Genomic DNA, 19,885 nt, shown 5'->3' with positions numbered 1-19,885 from the left:
TCCAGCTATGCCCCTTCCTGCCAGTCTATAAGGTAGTACCAGCTGGCACCAACCAGTAATATCAGCTACTAATAAGGCCCTTACCAAAGGGTGCCCAATTTTACTGTGCAATATTATTATCCAAATAGTAAGTGTGACTGAGCAGCAAGACTATTGCAGTGGCTTTGTACAGTATCACAATATACATGCAATGTACTCTAGAGCTTAAATTATCTCTACACAAAACAGCTACAGTTGAAAGGTTTAAAATATTTAATAATAAATAAAAAAACACAAGACAATACTTCTTACTACACAGTGCCAGTCAAGACTTCAGACATTATAGGAAAATGCTTAAAATAATACTGTAGAATAGTTCTGACATAAATATAGAAAACAGCTAGACTAAACTTGCTATTTTCTATTTTTTCCCTAAGAGCAATCACAGTTCTAAATAAACTTACATATAAAGCAAAAGCAGAGTACTGGTGAGTTGTTGTCAGCTTTAGACAAAATCCAAAATGCTCTCTCTCTCTGGTCTTTTAAACTGATAATACATCATTGCTGACTCATTTTAGATTACATAATTTTTCTCTGGTTCCCAGGCTAACAGAATCTCAGAGTTTAACATATCTTTGATCTTGCACCTGGTCAGGAAACCACAGCAATTAAAGACATTATATATGTAAAATCTAGCAATTAACTCTGGTCTCAAAACAATATAAAGAATCTGCCGGTCCAGACATCACGGCTCTGAGTTTGAGATCAGTCATACAATGCTTGACTTATCAGCTTTCTTCCAGCAGAGTGCACTGTTGTTACATTTTTGACGTTCAACATTTAACACAATTTTCTGATATTTGAGAGAATAAGCCTGTGGCTTATATTAATATTTACAAATAACAAAATTATCTACAAAATTCTATCTAGCTAGGCTGGCGGCCTTCACATATCTTCACATAGGTCAAGGGAGCAGTAGAGGGAGTAAAGAGTGGGATTATAGGAAAGGTTATGTTAAAGATACCTTAGGTCTTTCCTCCATTGTGTCATTTTGACTACATTTAATTATTGGTGCTTATAATGGCTTTTTGTGACATTTAACTGCATTTATTGTAGTTTTTTTTAAAAGGTTAGCTTTTGTTGTATAACTGCTGTTCCAATATTACTTTAGTGCCACTTAGGTGTTGCCTTTAAGTTAGTTTATGTTAGTGTTGGACAACAAGAAGTGAATCACTTTGAAACTGGAAGCTCTTCCCATCACACATCAGAAAATTAGCTTGTATATCCAATCATAAGATCAACGCTAATGGCTCATGTAACTAATGCCCATGACTGCAACTGTCTCTGGGACACAGACTAGCAAACACAGGGTCTTAACCTTACAGTGTCTGCTTGCACAAGTTTATCAACTCTCTTAAAAATTAAATAAAATATTACTGTTTCATTATTTCAACTGTCTGAAATGAATTTAGATGTTACCATTATATTGCTATTTACATGCCACTTGGTTTAAATTTCTATGTGATACCACACACATACTAGTTCTGACTCGCTGCTTGTTTTTATTTATGATTATTTTCACTACTGTATGAATCCAGTTTGTGGAATATGTTACATGCTCAGTGTAAAGTGTAAGTATAAGTATTACAACTTTAATTATATTTACTAATAGTTGCTAAATTTATAAATGTCTGCTGCTGACACAGAACATGATTAAGAACGGTTTTATGACAATCTACCCATTCAGCAAATACTTAAATAAATAAACAGAGGCAAAAACAGACATTGTCTGTATAGCTGAAATAAATACAGTTTTTTATCTGGTGAACAAATGGGAAAAAATGCAACTACAAATAAACAGTGTAAAATGACATAGAATACACACCTCTACATTGGTGACGGAGAAGAAACGGAATAATGAACGACAGAGGAAACCCACTGGTAGCCCAGGTACAGTATATTAGGTATACTTAACTCACTCACTCTCAGGAAGTACACTTATAGTAAAAAGATTATATTGTCTAGCTAGTGGGACCCTTTTATCTTTAGAGCAAAAACAAAACCTGTCCAAATATCAGTTTGTTAGCAAAGATGTTTATATAAGGAACTGAAGATGAATGGCATCAAGAGAAAAGGAAGAAAGTCAGACTGCCGATTAGTCACGAGTGGAGTCCCACAGGGTTCGGTCCTAGGTCCTCTCCTGTTTGGTATCTACTTCTCTGAAGTCCTGGCCAACACAAAGGGACTCTGGCTGACAAAGTTCACAGACGATTGCAAGTTGGGAGCTACTATTAACTTCGCAAGTGATGTTGACATCCTACAGAATGACCTCACTGTGACCAATGACTGGTGTTAGAACCATGGCCTTAAGCTCAATGCCAAAAAAATGTGTCATCATCCCCTTTGGGAAAAACCCGATTCCCATGAATTACCACATCGATGGTAGTCCACTGAACACAGAAGATGTTATAAGAGATCTGGGAACACAGGCTGACAGCAACCTCTCCTTTGATCACCACATTCCCACTGTGGTCAGAAAGTCCTTCTATGTGGCACATCTCATTACTAAGGGTTTTGCATCCAGGAAGAAAGAGGTCATTATCTCCCTCTACTCTTCCCTCATTAGGCCAATCATCGAGTACAATGCCCCATTTGGCATGTACCTCACTAGACACCTGCAACAACTGGAGAGGCTGCAAAAGTATCTCACAAAGAGGATCCTAGGCCTTAAACACTTGTCCTGTATGGGCAGACTCAAAAAACTCCAACTATTCTCTGTCTCATATCGCCTACTTAGAGGCGATCTGTGCTTGACTTACAAAGCCATGTCTGACCCAGCTCTGTTAGAACTGCTACATCTAAAGAAATCACAATTCCTCCACACCACACGCTCCAGAGACCTCAACCTCATTACCACAATTAACAGAACATGCTGGAGGCACAGGTTCATAACCCAGAGACTACCCATGCAATGGAACAGATTTCCCATACATGTCAAGCAGAGCACCTCGTTGACCCTCTTTCAAGAGAAATCTAGATGAGTGGATGGGAAACAGAAAATTCACCCCAGAGATAACACCAGTGGCTCTACTAGACAGAGGCACTGGGAACTAAGGTCAGGTGGCACTATGCCACGGTAATCCTATGGCTAGGCTTGTAAAGACCCCAGGGCCATTAGCCTAGTACACACCTATAAACCTCTTTGTACTCCTCCCTCATGAGGCTAATAATACAGTACAATGCCCTGTTTGGTTTGTACCTCGCCAAACACCTACACCAGCTGGTAAGGCCACAGAAATACCTTACAAAGAGAATCTATGGCCTCCAACACCTGTCCTCTGTGGACAGGTTCAAATCACTATCGCTCTCCTCGGTATCATACAGATTTCTCAGAGGTGATCTGTGTCTTGCCTACAAGGCAATCTAAGACCCTGCACAACTAGAAATGCTCCATATCCAGAAGTCTAACTCCTCGTGCATTACCCAATCGAAAGGCCTAAATCTAATATGCAACATTAACAAAACCAGCTGGAGAGAGAGGTTTGTCTCCTAGAGGCTGCCCCGTCTCTAGAGTAGACTCCCCACGCATGTCAAACAGAGTACATCCCTGACTCTCCAAGTACAACCTTGATGAGTGGATGGGAAACCACAAATTTGTCCCAGGTGTTCCACCTGTGTCCCTCATTGACAGGGTAATAGGTGCTGATAGAGGCTTCTTTTTTGGGGATAAACTCTTGCCTAGGCTTGTAAGGACCCCTGGGCAATTAGCCTAGTAACCTCCTATGATCCTATGAATAATTCAATGACCATATAAACAGTCTTATTCAAGTATTCAAGACAAATTGGCATGAAAGTAAAGCATTTATACCCTTTTTAGCAAAGGACTGACAAGAGAGGTGTATTCACTTAAGAAAAGATATGGCAAGATCTACAATGCCAAGAAAGCGCATCATACAGCAATTCAGCAAAACAAAGATAATACTTAAAAACGTCAACACAGGAAAATAATACACATTTGAGAATGGGTGATCTGTAGATAGGCACACTGATTGTTGAATGAACATTCTCCAGCAGGGTGTTAGCAGGTAATGCCTGCTGAAAAATGAGTCTGCTGCTTCATGCCAGCATATAAAGCTGCCCTGGAGCTCAGAATGAAAGAAACCCAACAGTCACATTTTTACATCACTTTTGCTATTTAGTGAGCGTAATATATATATATATATATATATATATATATATATATATATATATACATAAAAAGAAAATTAAAAAACAGTTTGTGTGTGTGTTTAAGTCTGTGTGTGAGTGTATGAGTGCATGTGAGTGAGATTGATCATTATTTTACACTCACTAAGCAGCACTTTTGTTGTTTAGTGAGTGTAAAAACTAAACAAAAGAGAAAAAAGGGTGTGTTTGTTTATGTTTCTTTCTAAGTGTGACTGTACGCATGAAAGTGAGGTGTGTGTGTCAGTGAGAGAAAGTGAAGAGTGAAAAGGATTGAGCACTGGCAGAAGCAGTTCTTAAGAGGCTTGATTACCTCTGGGCCTCACAGCTCAAGATATCGGGATAAAGCCTAAAATAAATGGTAGCAAAGGCTAAAAATAGGAACATATTTTAAATATTGCTGTTATAAAATCATGAAGTTGCTTGAATAATAGGATTTGTGTTAGCATGAATTTTCTGAAGAAAATAAAGTCTGAAAGTCAAAGTCAAATGTATGTCATTATTTAGTGACTTCGATACCCAATGACTGGCAACAAAGCACACATTTTAGGAGTAATGGACCAAAAAATAAAGTAAAGATCTAGATATTTTTTTTTACAAATGTTATATTTTGGATGTAAAATGTTTCCTCCAACATTTACATATGCTATAGCAACTTTGAAACATTAGGCAGAGGAACTATTTACATCAAAAATATATAAAAAAAATACTATAGTAATAATAAAATAAAATAAAGTAAAAAAAACAGCAATTTTATAGACAGCCCATTCCCTAAGCGCAATAATGGTCTCCAGGGGGTGTGTCAATGTTTAAATAACACCCTTCCAGGGGTGAAGAGACTCTCCACACCTCATAAAACATATGGGTGGGCATTATTTACACAGTAACACACACTCTGTTGGGCATTATTGCTTGCTTAACATAACTGAACATGATTTTATTAAAATGCTTCCAAACAAGATCAGCCAGCACACTTAATCTTAAGTTAAATATACCCCTAATGCACATTTCTATTTTCTACAACAAGGAATATACACAATCAGCATCGTATAAGCCATTATTTTATGCATCGGTACCAAAGTGGAAAAAATCAGACTAATATTTTACATGCAATCACAACAAATATGAAGTCTAAGAAAGAAAAACATCAGAGAGACAAAAAGCAACTAGTTGCCTGATTTTCAGACTTCTGTAAAATGGATGCAATGTGTACTGGCATCTTTTAAACCACATGACCTAAAAGCACCATTGTGACTAACACTTTGGTGTAATTACTGTTAATGCAGCAAGATTCCCTAAATAAAACAAGGGTCTCAGTGTACGAAATTTATGATGTGTGATGAGGAAGATGCAGGCCATACTATGCAATACAAGGGACAAAAATAAAAGAAGTTTAAAAAAACATGGGGCCCTGATATAATCAACACAATCGTAGTATGTTCTAAAATATTATGCACTAGTCCTGTAGAGCAGTATAAGATATCAGTAAGGAACTATGGTACATTCATAATGTAGCTTTCCTTTCTAGGAGTAGCAACTATACAGCAAAACTAACAGATAAAAATCACATGGTAGCAGCATTTACACTTTATGATAAATGAGACAGTACTGGACTTATTTATTTCATTTTGTTTATTTACTAATTAGGGAAATTCAATAGGTACATTAATCTCTTTTCAGGTCAAACTAGGACCATTGCACAGTCAAATGACTTCCGCAGAGTCGCACACTATGCAAATGATTAAAGAATTAATTAAATTTAGGATTAAGACATGGCGTTTCTTTCTCCACAGTCTTAATCCATTGCAGTTGGTTTTACTATTTATTTATATTTTAACTGGCTAAATGGACTGGACTGAAGATCCTTTTCAGACATGACTAGAGCCAAAAAGGAAGTAAAGGGTCCAAATGGAGATAAGTCAGCAAGCAAAGGAGAGTAGTATTGCTGGAAATTAATTCAACCTCAAGTCTTGGTGAGTACCTTCACAAGGTGGAACCTGTTTTTCACAAATTCTCTCCAAGATGACACTGATATATAGACTGTATTTCATATAGCATATAGCATGGACATAAGTAGGTTAAAAAAATAAAAAGCATAGCTGGGTGCACAAGACCCAAGATACAAAATCCTCGTAGGTGCACTGGTGCCAGGACTGGAATAAATGACAGTACAGAATCCTTAAGACACAAACATTCCTACAATGGGGCTAGACCAGGCTCGGGGGGGGGGGGGGTGACCCACTTTTGTAGAAGGATCTGGTAGGCTGCAAAAATCGCAAAAACTGACAGATTAAAAAAGGGCCATACAGATGATAAGAGTGGATTATTGAGGATATAGGAAAGAAATTATATATTGTTACTATTATGCAAGAAGCCCAGAATTTCCAGATAGAAGATATACAAAAAGATTAAGAAAGAAATTAGAGGAAAGAAAAATACTTGCTCAAGAAAATTGGTCAGAAGCTTCAAATAAAAATGTGTGTTCATTAATACAACAGATTTATGAAAAACATTATATAGATAAAGAAACCTTGGGCAGTTTGGAAAAAGAAGTGACTGTTTTAAGTGCAGAAATATAAAAAAACAAAAATCAAGAGACTTTTGAAAGGTATGAGAAAGAAGGAGAGATCTGACATGGAGCAATATTTATGCAAAGGAGAAAGCTAAATTATTCTTTAACACCAAAAAGGCAGCCCCAAAGATATTCGAAGAGAAATACAGGCAAAGGCATCCAGATATGGAAAAATTCACAATAAAAATATAAAATCACAGAGAAGGAACGTAGAACAGAAGATTAGTAAAGCAGAAGTTAAAAAAATAGTAGTAGTAGTTATGGAATACTTGCAAAGTGAAGAATTTAGTGCAGAAAGTCTAACACAGGTTACATCGCAGCATGATAAAACAAGGAGTCCTCAAAGTAAGGAGAAGCAGGAGACATGTGAAGAAATATGGACATGCGAAAGAAAGAGCGATTTAATATGGTGCAATATTTATGCAAAGATGAATGCAAAACTAATCAATACAAAAAGAGAAGTATCAAAGATATTTGAAGAGAAATACAGGCAAAGGAATCCAGACATGGAAAACTTTACAACAGAAAAAATAAGAAAACAAAGAGGAACAGTAGAAAAGAGGATTAATACTGAAGAAGGTAAGGAAATAGATACTGAGGTTATGGATTACTTAAGTGAAGAATTTAGTCTAGAAAATCTAACCCAGATAACATCACAGCAGAATAGAGCAATGGATCCCCACATTAAGGAGAAACCAGTGGAACAGGAAACATCTGACCAGTTTCCATATGAAGATACTTTGGATCCTTTCACAGGAAACCAGTACAAACATTCAGTTGGAGTTGCACAGCAAGAGAAGGAACAGGAAACTGTGGCAACTCTGATGCAGTCAATGCTGTGGCCAGTAAGCTCCCATATGAAAGAGCAACAGATGACACAGGATGAAACTGAAGAGAATGTGGCACAGGAAGATGCTCTGGAACTTTCTATAGACACCCGCGGGAAATGGAGTACAAAGAATGTACCCTCAGTTTAGAAGAATATGATCTAAGAGAAGAGTTGCTTGAATTAATAGAAATAGACAGACATGTTAAGATCAGTGAAAGAAATAGACTACAGAAAGTCAATAAAACCCAGTTAAAGTTTTCATAAGATAAATGAACACAGTAATTAGGAATGTCCATAGAGATTCATGCGATATAACAGAAGTAAACAGGATATATTACTGTGCAACTGAATTAATAACTGATAAAGTCTTACCACAAAAACACAGGGTAGTATCTGAAAGGAAAGGGAGAAATCAAATGCCATCATGGAAGTATCAAACAGAGAAAACTGTAAAGCAGTTAAGACAAGAAGTGTCACTGTTAGAAGAGTATAGAAGAGGGAACTGATCAACAAAAATACTCAGAAAGATAGACTTGACAAAAGTAATGCACAGTATCAGAACAGATTAGGATTTATTACTTGCTATCGCAAATAATAAATGAAAAATATCAGCACAGGCAGAAAACCTTAGAAGATATTGTTTATTTAATTTATTTATTGACATTTGGTGACCAGGAATGTCCGGCTGGGTCAGAAACCCATTTTCAGCGGAAGCCTGGGGAGAAAAGCTGCAAGTCAGCAATTAAGACATTAACAATGACGTGAATTGACAAATATTTACATAGCATAGTATTTAAATCTGCATTGGACAGAAAACATAAGGTAATTATATGAGGTATAAATGTATGTACTCAATTTACATGTTAGAATAACATCACATAAAAAAAGAAATATATATATATATATATATATATATATAGTTTTTTTAATACAACATATAAATAATAGATTGGAGTATAGATATTAGGAAAACGCAAAAAAAATTACAAGGTTCAAGAGAGGAAAGGTAGGTGTTAAGAATAATAGGGCAAATAAATAAGTAAGATATAGAAGTGAAACAAAAATTTAGAAGTAGGTAAAAGGTTTTAGGGATATCGTGGAGTGTTATATTGAGAAAGAAATTATTGGGAAGGGGATGAGGGATGACAGGATGTATTAAGTTAGTGGAAGGTTGGGCAGGTAGGAAGAAAGATGAGAGGAGAAAGACAAAAGTAAAAAGGAAAGTAGGGGGTTAGTTGTGGTTGTGGGACAAGCAGTTCCATAAGTTGGATAGCTAGTTTTTTTAGTCTTAGCCTGAATCTTTTTGTATTGTCTATGCTAGTAACATAGTTTGGTAGATTATTCCATAGCTTAGCTATAGTATAGGAGTAGAGACATTGGCCAGCTCTTTTATTGGGCTTGTGGACATCTAAGAGTTGTTTGTCAGCAGAACAAAGATTCCTAGTAGGAATGTGGGTATGCAGTACATTTTGTAAGGCAGGACAGCTATCAGGTTTGTATTACTTTTTGTGCAATTGTGAGTTGTAGATAGTTAAGACAGTGGGGGAATTCTAGCCAGTTTAGCTGTTTTAGAGAACTGAAGTGGTGGGTGCGGTATGATGAGCCTGTAGCAAATTTGGATATTTCATAATAGCAAGACTGTAGTTTGGTTTTGAGTACCATGTGTAGATTAGTAAAAATGGGAGCTCCATACAGTAAAGAGGGGATTAAATAGGTATTTGCTAGTGTCCTTATGGTATCAGGATCCATATGTTTTTTGTGTCTGTACAGTGTTCCTACTTTAAAATGCAGATAAATATAAAATAAAAGTACAAAATAAGCAATTTACTGATGACCCAAAAAGGTTTTATAGAGAATTGGAGAAAAAGGCAAAAGGAATTAAAACATCACCAAAAAAAGAAGAAATAGATACATTTTGGTATCTATGAAGATCCTGTGGAATATAACAAAGATGCTAAATGGATAAAAGAAGTAAAAGAAAGAAAGAATAAAAATTCAAATGTACAGGATATGAAATGAGATGAAGTAACAGCTAGAGAGATTGAAACAAAGTTAAGAAAATCTCCTAATTGGAAAATCCCAGGCCCAGATGCTGTACCTAACTCCTGGTTAAAAGTATTAACAACTTTATATGAAGATTTAGCCATGAGTAAGAACTATTTATAAGCCCACCATGACCAGAAACCAGTCTAGTTAACAATAGGAAAAAGCAATACTCCTCCTTAAGAGCGAACCTGTAAGATATCCTTAAAACTATAGACAAACAACTTGCCTTCCAACAACGTATAAACTATACACTGGAATTGATGCTGACAGAGTTTATAGTAATTTAGACAAAAACTCAATCATGTCAATAGAATAAAAGGGTAATAAAAGAAAGACATATGGAACAAAAGATCATTCGTTGTTAAATAAAGTCTTGATGGAGAACTGTAATAAGGGGAATAATCTACATATATGGATAGACTATAAAAAAGCATTTGGCAGTATCCCATATTCATGGATAAAAGAGTGCTTAAAAATGTATAAGATATACCCTGTGAAGTCCCTCATCTGAGTCAGCAATCAAGGAGCCTCAATCCTCACCACTAACACTGGTGAGGGATGTTCACTTAGAACAAAAATGGATACACACACATTTTCCAGATGCAGCTTTCTGCACCAAGCACAATTTCCCTTAACAGCACACAGGGATCACACTCAGTCCTGATGCTGGGTTTTCTTCTCTCCAGGTCCCAAATAAGACTCCACCTTTGATGCAGCTATACAGTTAAGTCCTTAGCCGAGTGTTCCAAGCCAAGTCCTCCGCCACTCACTCTGTTAAATCTGTGCTCACAGTATCCCTGTTCAAAGTAGCTGGCACACACAAACTTTGAGATTTGATTTTCACACACACGCACACACACGCACACACACATGCACATGCACACGCACACACACACACACACACCTGGGAAAGATTTGCACAGATTCACCTGCTGTGTCACCTTCACTCAGACTATAAGGTGGTACACTGCCACCAGAAGCACAGATTCACCTGCTGCGTCACCTTCACTCAGACTATAAGGTGGGTACACTGCCACCAAAACACCCACAAAGCCAGCTACGGTAAGACTTTTGCCAGGGTACTCAACTATAATGACTGAAATTAATACTAATGGTAAAGTTGACGAAACATCAAGGCTTTCAGGAGTGGCTACAGTGTCACCAAATATATATAAGTACTTTCAAAGGTTAAAATATTCTCTAAAAAAACAGCCACAATGAAAAATAATAAAAGAACATGAACATACTAAATATCTATTTACAATAAACATCAGAGTTTCAATCACAGGAAATATTAAAAATAACACAGATGGAAAGGCTCACACAAATTCCAAAAAACAATACTTAACTAATCTCACTATATTTTTCTGACTGATCTAAAGAATTACTGTCCCCTAGTTCACTTATTAGAGCAAGGCAAGATGACATGGGTGAGTGGTCCTTATTTGTCAGGTTTCACAAACAGACTGCTGAGAGCAAAGTGACATCTCTCACTAATATCTAAATATCATTTCAGTGCTGGCTATAGAACGACATCACATCTGGTCACTTGACTCTGGTTACCACACTATCTCCTTCACTAGAAACTTGAGCCAGGATCTTGAACATGTGCGTCATAATATACACACATAGAGCTTTGCTAAGATGTGTTACAGTATCTGGAAACTGTAAAAGAATTTTAACACTTCCACTCTTCCTACAGAGCTATTAAGCCAGGCCTCTCACAGATATTTCATCTCTGGCTGCAGTTAAAACTGTAAGATACAATCTTTATGGCCTAAACCAGATAATTTAATTTCAAACTATTTTTCAAAGTTAGCTGGACTGAGATTAGCTCTTCTCTTCCAGTATTCTGTGTTACAATATATTAATTTCAACAGTTACAACACAGTCTGACATACAGGTGTATTTCTTTTATGTCCAGCAGGACCCACTGTTGGTACATTTTTAACACAAGCAGCTTTACAAATACATTTTTCAACACAAGCATCTGTACAAATCACCTTGATATACAAATGACATGTAATTCTTTACAAAACTCCAGCTAGCTATGCTGGCATGTGTTACACATCCATTGCCCTACTCCTCCTGGCATAGTTGCCAATACCTCACATCATCACTCACCCTACACTGATCGATTACATTACAGTGACCATGAAACGGTGGCAAGCCACTTTGTAGTTAAGCCATGATAAAGGACACATTAGTATTCCAGAGATAAAAATTCAGAAGGGGATACTCCAGGGTGACTCTCTGTCACCAATGCTATTTTGTCTTGCCCTTAACCCATTAAGTTGTCTACTTAACAGATTAGATCATGGCTATAATTTGGTGCAAAGACTTCTCATCTTCTTTTTGTAGATGATGTAAAACTGTACAGTTCATCAGATGAGGAACTGAAAGCACAACTGCAAGTGGTCAAAAGTTATTCAGATGATATAAAAATTTAATTTGGTCTCGATAAATGTGCAAAAGCAACCTTTAAAGCAACAAAGTTGCAGCACCAAGAAAACATCAGTTTGGGACAGGAATGTATAATTTAAAAGAACTTGCACAAGAGGGAATTTATAAATATTTTGAAATTGATGAAGGATCAACAATAAAACATAAACAAATGTGAATAAAACTCAGTAAGGAATACATTAAAAGGATTCCTATTACCGGATCAAATGTTTAGGTTATCGAATACCTAAACATCTCTCTGGTAATCGCGAAAACAAAAAAAAAATGTGAACAGACGATTTAATGCAGGGAAAGAATTCCCTTGGCTGTTATTAAGATTTTGCCCCTTGCCCCTTGCCCCACTGTAGAGCAATCTCAGAGTTGGTATATTAAGTTAGGGAGTGTGGGGGCACAGCCCCTTTATCGGGGGGGGGGGGTGAAGCTGCCACTTCATTTTGGTTTAAATTTTTTTTTTTGGGGGGGGGGTCGAGGAAATTCATTCCCTATGTTAAATCGGCCATTCACTGTTTTAATTTTTCGATATTACCAGTTCGAGGTTTAGGTATTCGCTAACCTAAACGTTCGATCAGGTAATATAGATGCTATTAAAACACTTAAATTAATACTGAAAGCAGTATTGACATCTAAGAACAAAGTCAAGTTATAAACCAATTTGCTCTTCCTGTCCTAACTTACAATTTTGGAGTGATTGACTGGCCCCAAAAGGTGTTGGATAATTTTGACTGGAAAACAAGAAGGATGTTTCATGCTCATCAAATGATTTATAAAAATCAGTGTATGCCAAGACTAAATATTCCCCATTCTGAAGGAGGTATGGGCCTCCTTGAAACTGATTGCATGTACAGATCTGCAATTGTGGGACTGCATGGATATTTGCTGACTTCACAAGACCCAAACCTAGTGAAAGTGTTAAAACATGACAAGAATGAGTCTAAGTTGACTTCCATGCTTAGTTTAGCAGAAGCATATAGGTGTCGAGCGGGAATGGATATTAAACCAGAATTAGATAAAAATCAGGCAGCAGCTGAATGTGCCAAAAAAAAACAAAAGAAAGAATATAAGGTGAATGATCAGATGAGAAGGCAAATATAAGGTGAATGATCAGATGAGAAAAATCTAGAAAATGCATAAATATAGTTGCAAGTATAGAAATCTTTTGCAGCAACCTCATGTCAAACAGGATCGAAGTGGTTAAGGACAGCTGAATTTAAACCAAAAGACAAAAGGTTAATATCGGCAGCCCAAGACAGTGGACTATGTACATGTTGGTCTACAAAATCCATTAAACGTGGGAGAAAAAGACAAATGTAGGTTTTGCAAAACAGAAATGGAAACAGTTGCACATCTTGTTGCTGGCTGCGATATAATGGCAGAAGACATACATACTGAAAGACATAATAATGAGGCAAAACGCATTGAGGATTGTGCAAATATTATAATATTGAAGTAGCTGAAAAACACTGGAAAGATGAGCCACAAAGCATTATAGAAAATGAAGTGTATATCACATGGGATCACCGATTACCAACAGTTCAAAAAATAGATGTGAGAAAACCAGTAGTCCCTGAATAGAAGACAAAAAGTAGCATTGATCAGTGAAATTGTTACACCCAGCAACTACAGTGTCTTATGTACAAAAAGACACAAAGTCATAAAATACCAGGATTTGCAAGCAGAAACAACAGCAATGTGGAAGAAGGCTACCCAGACAGTTCCAACAGTAGTAAGAGCAATAGGTCTTATTAAAAAAAAAAAAAAAAAAAAAAAGAATGCAACACCATATGACTCGGAGAAGGAGACATTACTGGACACATTGTGGCTGCTGCGAAGAGCACTTCTGGCTAACATTAAAGACTGAAACAATGCTAATTTCATGAAGTTTACTCATACTCTGACTTAGGAATGGGCTCCATTCCCATCGCGGTATTAGAAACCCGAAAGACGTGGAGAAATTAAAAGGAAGTAACAATCTGTATGAACAACACAGATTATATAAATCAATAAAGGTAACAATAACAACACTTGAAAAAAAATTCATCACCAAAAGACCTCAGATAAAATCCTGAAGGCATGAAGCAATCTTTTTAACAGCTAACTAAAGTCGCTGTTCAATGTCAAGAAAGCAGTTCCAATTATACTTTTTTCCTCAAGGTATTTCTGTTTTCTCCTAAAGTCAGCAAAGCTGTTGATCAGTCTTAGCTCTTGTGGTATTTGTACTACATTGTACTGTACTATCAAGACATATAGTGTCCAGCAGTACTGTACTATATAAAGTCCATGGTAACCAAAAGCATGCTGACTACATATTCGGTCTGTGTCCTACACTCTTTATGCTAACTTAATCAGTTCACATCTGCCAGGTATAAAGCAAGACAAAAGTAGCATTTTCATGTTTAGAAAACTGTAAATAACGGGATGCTGTAACATATGTTGAAATCACTGAGAAAATTAGCCTTGGTTGATAAAAAATATTCTTGACATAAGTACTATAATGAAACCAGCATTCACATCCGTCAACACAAGTAATGCTTTGCATCTTTCTAGTCTGACAAAAGCATCACATATCACCCTTACAAGGTCTGTATTAAAGACACAATTGAATGTAAAGCAAACAGAGTGCTCCAGAAAATAATAAACAAGTTCATTTAATGAACAGAATACTTGACCCCAGGTTTCAACAGAAAACAAAAATACTAAGGTCTGCATTCACTCACATAAACAGAGCCGGTATTCATCTAAGAACTATTTTTAGTAAAGACAGCAGATGGCACTCTAGTACAAGGCAGACAGCAATCACAGATTGTATGCCTTGTAAATTACTTCCATGGTGTGCAACCTCTGCCTGTTTTAAGTGGAAATTTCAAGGTCAGATTAACTGCTACATCCTAGAATGTTTGATTAGACATTTAGTTTAGGTATATATTGTCTGTCTGCAAAGAGTTATTTTTTGCAGTTATAAATATCCATCTGTATGTTTTAAAATGTGTAACGTATGTGGGGGGCTGTGCCCCCCACAGCCCCCTAACTATATATACTAACTCCAGGATCGCACTACAGTGGGGAAAAGGGCAGATACCTTTTACTTTAATGTGTCAGTGTTATGAGTTTCAGTCAAACGAGTTTTCAGTGTTTTGAACTTTTGATGTTCTGGTCTCAGTCAAATGAATTTCAGTCATATGAAATGTTGATCATGTGTAGTAGACCCATATATACATATACAAATACAGGGAAGTTCCTTGTTTTGTCTAAGATCCTGATTAATTAGGACTGCTCTCTTTTAAACTGTTGGTGCAACACTGGAGCTGATTATGTCCCCCTCCCCCCACATACAAGAGGGATTGGGGGAGGCAAATCTGCCCTTGAAAACAAAATGGTCCCGGGGCTGTTACAGGTACACTTTAAAAAAAAAATCCCAAATAACCAACACTATTGACAGAACACTTTTTTTTTTCACATAACATTACACATGATGCTGTATCAAAATAGGTCAGCCAATCTCTGCCAGGCAAAGTTGCAGCTTTATGTGCAATTATCTTTTTTTTTTTTAAAGAAAAAACATGCAACACGAAATAAATAAAGCAAATGTACTCACATGGCTTCAGGCTGGGGAATTTTTTCAGATGCAGAATTTGGGTTTTCTTCCGCCAGAGGAAGTTCAACATCCCCCCAAGGCTTGGGAACTTGTTGGACAGGTTCTGGATTTTGAGTTATACTTGCTTCTGAAATATTTTCTGATGTTGGTGGAGTTGGTGTAACGACTCTTGGTGGACTTGCCATAGGAGTGGCAACAGGTGTACCAACAATGCTTTTGTCAGATGCAGCTCCTAATTCTGTTAACACAAAAATAAACTACTGTTTTCCACAGTGACAAAAGCAGAAATGCTCCCTTCCAGCAAAACATGTTACAATAATCAACCAAGTGATATTACTTGTTTTCAAGTTCAGCAAGGAAAATAACTTCAGCAAATTTTTATATAAAATTAGAATGACTACCTGGCCCCTGCAGCAGATGGACAGAGTCCTGACTGCAATCAACTGCAGGTTTGGCTAACCAAGTCAAGGTGCTGCAGTAGGCAGCCAGAGAGATGAGGGGTTGTGGCTGGCCATTTTACCTATTCTAGTTGAATGGACTTGACAAGGCTGGATGCACAGATACCAACTACTGAACTTAAGTGGTAGCTAGAGCAGCCTTAGCTGATGAAGAGTTCCTAGGTCTGCCAAGCATAAAAATGTAGTTGGAATTTAGCATATGGAAGCATGCACTGATCATCTGGGCACTGCCTCACTATAGAAGTACCATAGCTAGCCACAGATAATAGCCACGTGACCCTGGGTCTCTACTGGTTAGCATGCAGAGCTACAGAGTCAACGATGGAGTGATACAAAGACAGGTAAAAAGAATTATTCCCAAAAAGAAAATGCTACTTCTACCTAAAGCTACAGCCCTAAATGTACTACTTAGCAATTTTTAAACTGATGAGGACATAGAAATCAGTCATATGGCCATGGACTATACATATGTATGAAGTCAAGAAACTATGACTGGACCATTTTCCATTAATCACTCTATCTGGAAACAAATTCAAGACTTATCACCTCATTTTCTAACATTAGGGTTGATGGATAATTTATACCAGTGAAAAAGATACCCTGGCAATTATTTGCAAATATTCATCTTTAAGATATTGAGATAACCTTCATTGTCTCACTCATGAGTTCTTTAATTAGCTATTCACCTCAACTCCATAAGGGGGCCAATGCCTGTCTTCAAAGTTTGAGTGTTTTCTCTTGTAATCCAGCAGAGGATGTTTACGTTACCAGCTGTACCATATGGCATAATAAACAGCAACACTAAGTCTGGATTTCTATTTGTGCATGCTCATATAATCAAAAGGTTACAGCTAATGAAAAAGATATATAACTGGAAAATGATGTGCTCAGAACCACTGCACAAGCTAGGAAGCAGCCTGCTACATCAACTATTAAGTTTCAGTTTTCACACACTAAATCAAAATGTCTGCTGTTGACAAAAAAAAGGGAGAAAGATATTTTCAATAAGAAAAGAAATACGAAAGACAGATGATATGGTCTGTGTGTTCACATAAAATTATTAGCTACATCTCAACAGTGAGATAAAACACTACCAGCCAGCAATAAAGCTTCATTTAACTTCGGAGCTTTAGCTATAATGACTTTCCCAATCTCTGCAGAAGATAGCCTGATCTGCTAAAACACATATGTGAGAACAGATAAAATGGTAGTTAGTAAACTGGTCATATGAAAGCTGAACTTCTGCTCAAATTACGCTCTTACTGCATCACAGTAAGACTGCAGATTAAGCAAAGCCACATAATAAAATTTATAGGTATCAGTATCATTAAGATTCTAACTATAAAACTGACCCAAGGCCTCTCATTAAAAGAGAAATATTTCAACCAGACTTAGAAAATAGAGGGCTGATCCAATGCACAGGACATAAACTGTATGTAGGCAGAGCTATTTCCTGAAAAAAAAAATGTCAACAAGGTCAACAAATTAGATACTGACCACAGAAATTACTACTAGCATTCTGAAGGCACTGTTTTTTTCTGGTTAGGACAGCTGTGCAAGTGCAATTATAAAAAAGATACAGAACTGCGTATACACACACACACAGACACACACACACACACACACACACACACACACACACACACACACACACACACACACACACACACGCTTTTCAGAGCAGAACAACTGCTGATAGACTAAGCACTCTGTTTTCTCAATAAGTAGCACTTCGAAAAGTAGGGGTAATTTACCACCAGGTATACATTAGTAACAATGACAGGCAGCACTAAAAAACAGCCCAAACAGTAAGTCTGCTTTGCTTAGACCCACACTACTAGATTAGTTCATGTCTGTGTGTTGCAGCATTATACCGCCTCTCCTGCCACACACATCGTTATGCTATACATTTCTGTATCATGTCAATTGTTTTTAACTAGATGCTAGTCACTTTTTATTTTATCTTGTGTTTCTCTTACCTGGTTCTTGGAAAGGCTTTGATTCAGTTTCTTTGAATTCAATAGATGTCTGTGGTGACATCACTGGAGTTTTTACTGGCGAGGAAACCTTGACTGGTGGTGGTGGTGGTGAATCAGGCGGTGTGGCTTGTGGGGTAGCCACTGGTGTTAGGCCACACATCTCCTGCAAATAAAGAAAAAAAGGTTTATAAATAGTTCTAATTTTGGTTAAATATACATAATTTTGGTCCCAGCATGGACTAAATTAATTCAAACATACAGCTTTTTTTTTCTGTATACTTCCATTTACCATCTACAACTCCTTATGGCATCCCAACTTCCTTTACTAAGCGACTTACTAATTAATAATCAACAGCATAAGAAAGGGCACGGCTTTAAGTAACAAAATGAAACTTAGATATTCAGTTTTGGATGTCCTGCAGTGGAGATACTAATCACTTAAGTTACTTGCCATTCATATGTTCATATCTATATTCATATCTTTGTAACTGAGAGACAGATATATGTTATTGAGGGCCATGGTGTGAAATGTCATGGTGCCAGTACACTACTACTATGCAACTATATGTGTGTGTGTGTATACACAAATATATACACGTGTGTGTGTGTGTGTGTGTGTGTAACATACCGTACTGATAATATTGCTAGTTTATTTTTATTATTACTGCAAATTAAGAAAATATGTATATTTCCAAAATCAAGTGACTTAAATAGTACTGCATGGCATCAGGTGAAATCTTAGATGATGTTGACAAAAATTTCACTGATATTTGCTCTACAAGTTGCACAACCTGAGAGATATTCAGTGTCATTTATTTTGTTAATAATACAAATAAGCCTAATTGTTCAAATTTCTGTAAGTAGCCCAATAAAAGAAGCACTAAGAAAGGAATTTCTTGCTGGCATGTCAAAGCTCAAGACTAACTGAACAAAGGTGATCTGGGACTTTATGTCCAGGTTGTATATTTTTGAAGCTATAAAAAGTTGTTTGCTAAAATTTAATGAAGCATATAAAAATAGTTGTGTAAAATCGGGTCTATATTACGGAAGCGAAAAACCCTATGCGCAAATACCAAAACATCGACCCCTATACCGTGAAAATCCCAAACGCACTAAACAGAGAAAAAAAAATTAGAACTGTCATAGTCGGCCAACCCCACCACTAGCTATATACTACCTACCCAAATAAAATAAACTACATACACACACTAACCAAACCCTACTTCTAACCTAAAGTAAAGCACAAAACCCTACTTCTAACCTTACACTAAACCCCACATACACAACTAACTACGCACTATCCTTAACCCCTCCCTAACCCTAAGGTCCATAACTACCGCACATGTCCCCTACAGACATACACCCAAACAAAACAAATAATTCACATACATACATTTAACAAAACCCTACCTCCAACACTACTAAACCCCACATACAAAACTATCTATGCACTATCCTTAACCCCTCCCTAACCCTAAGGTCCATAACTACCGCACACTTCTCCTACGAAAATATACACAAACAAAATAAATAACCTACATTCATACATTTAACAAAACCCTACCTCTAACCCTACACTAAATCTAACATACATTACTTATCTAAACAACTACCTTAACCCGCACCCTATCCTAAACTCCGTAACTATCCAACACTTACCTTATACAGCTAATCCACAGATGGGCCAACCATGGAAATTCAATATTTCCATTTTCACGGTTTTTGACTTTCGCTCTAAGTCCA

At 36.9% G+C, this 19,885-nt stretch overlaps 1 protein-coding gene across 1 annotated transcript in view; it reads right to left on the bottom strand.

Moving 5' to 3' along the window:
• The window catches only part of KIAA0586 (KIAA0586 ortholog), a 4,394,667-nt gene that overhangs the window by 790,876 nt on the left and 3,583,906 nt on the right, over positions 1-19,885 (bottom strand). Inside the window, exons 22-23 of the mRNA XM_044074450.1 lie at positions 18,143-18,305; positions 15,706-15,943 (exon numbers count right to left, since the gene is read on the bottom strand). Of these exons, the coding sequence (XP_043930385.1) occupies positions 15,706-15,943; positions 18,143-18,305 (401 nt within the window). The remainder of the gene's footprint in view (positions 1-15,705; positions 15,944-18,142; positions 18,306-19,885) is intronic.

This window comes from Protopterus annectens, chromosome 6.part0, assembly GCF_019279795.1.
Source record: "Protopterus annectens isolate FY-2018-M chromosome 6.part0, PAN1.0, whole genome shotgun sequence".
NCBI classification, from domain to species: domain Eukaryota; kingdom Metazoa; phylum Chordata; order Ceratodontiformes; family Protopteridae; genus Protopterus; species Protopterus annectens.
This window is presented reverse-complemented; position numbering and strand designations above follow the sequence as displayed.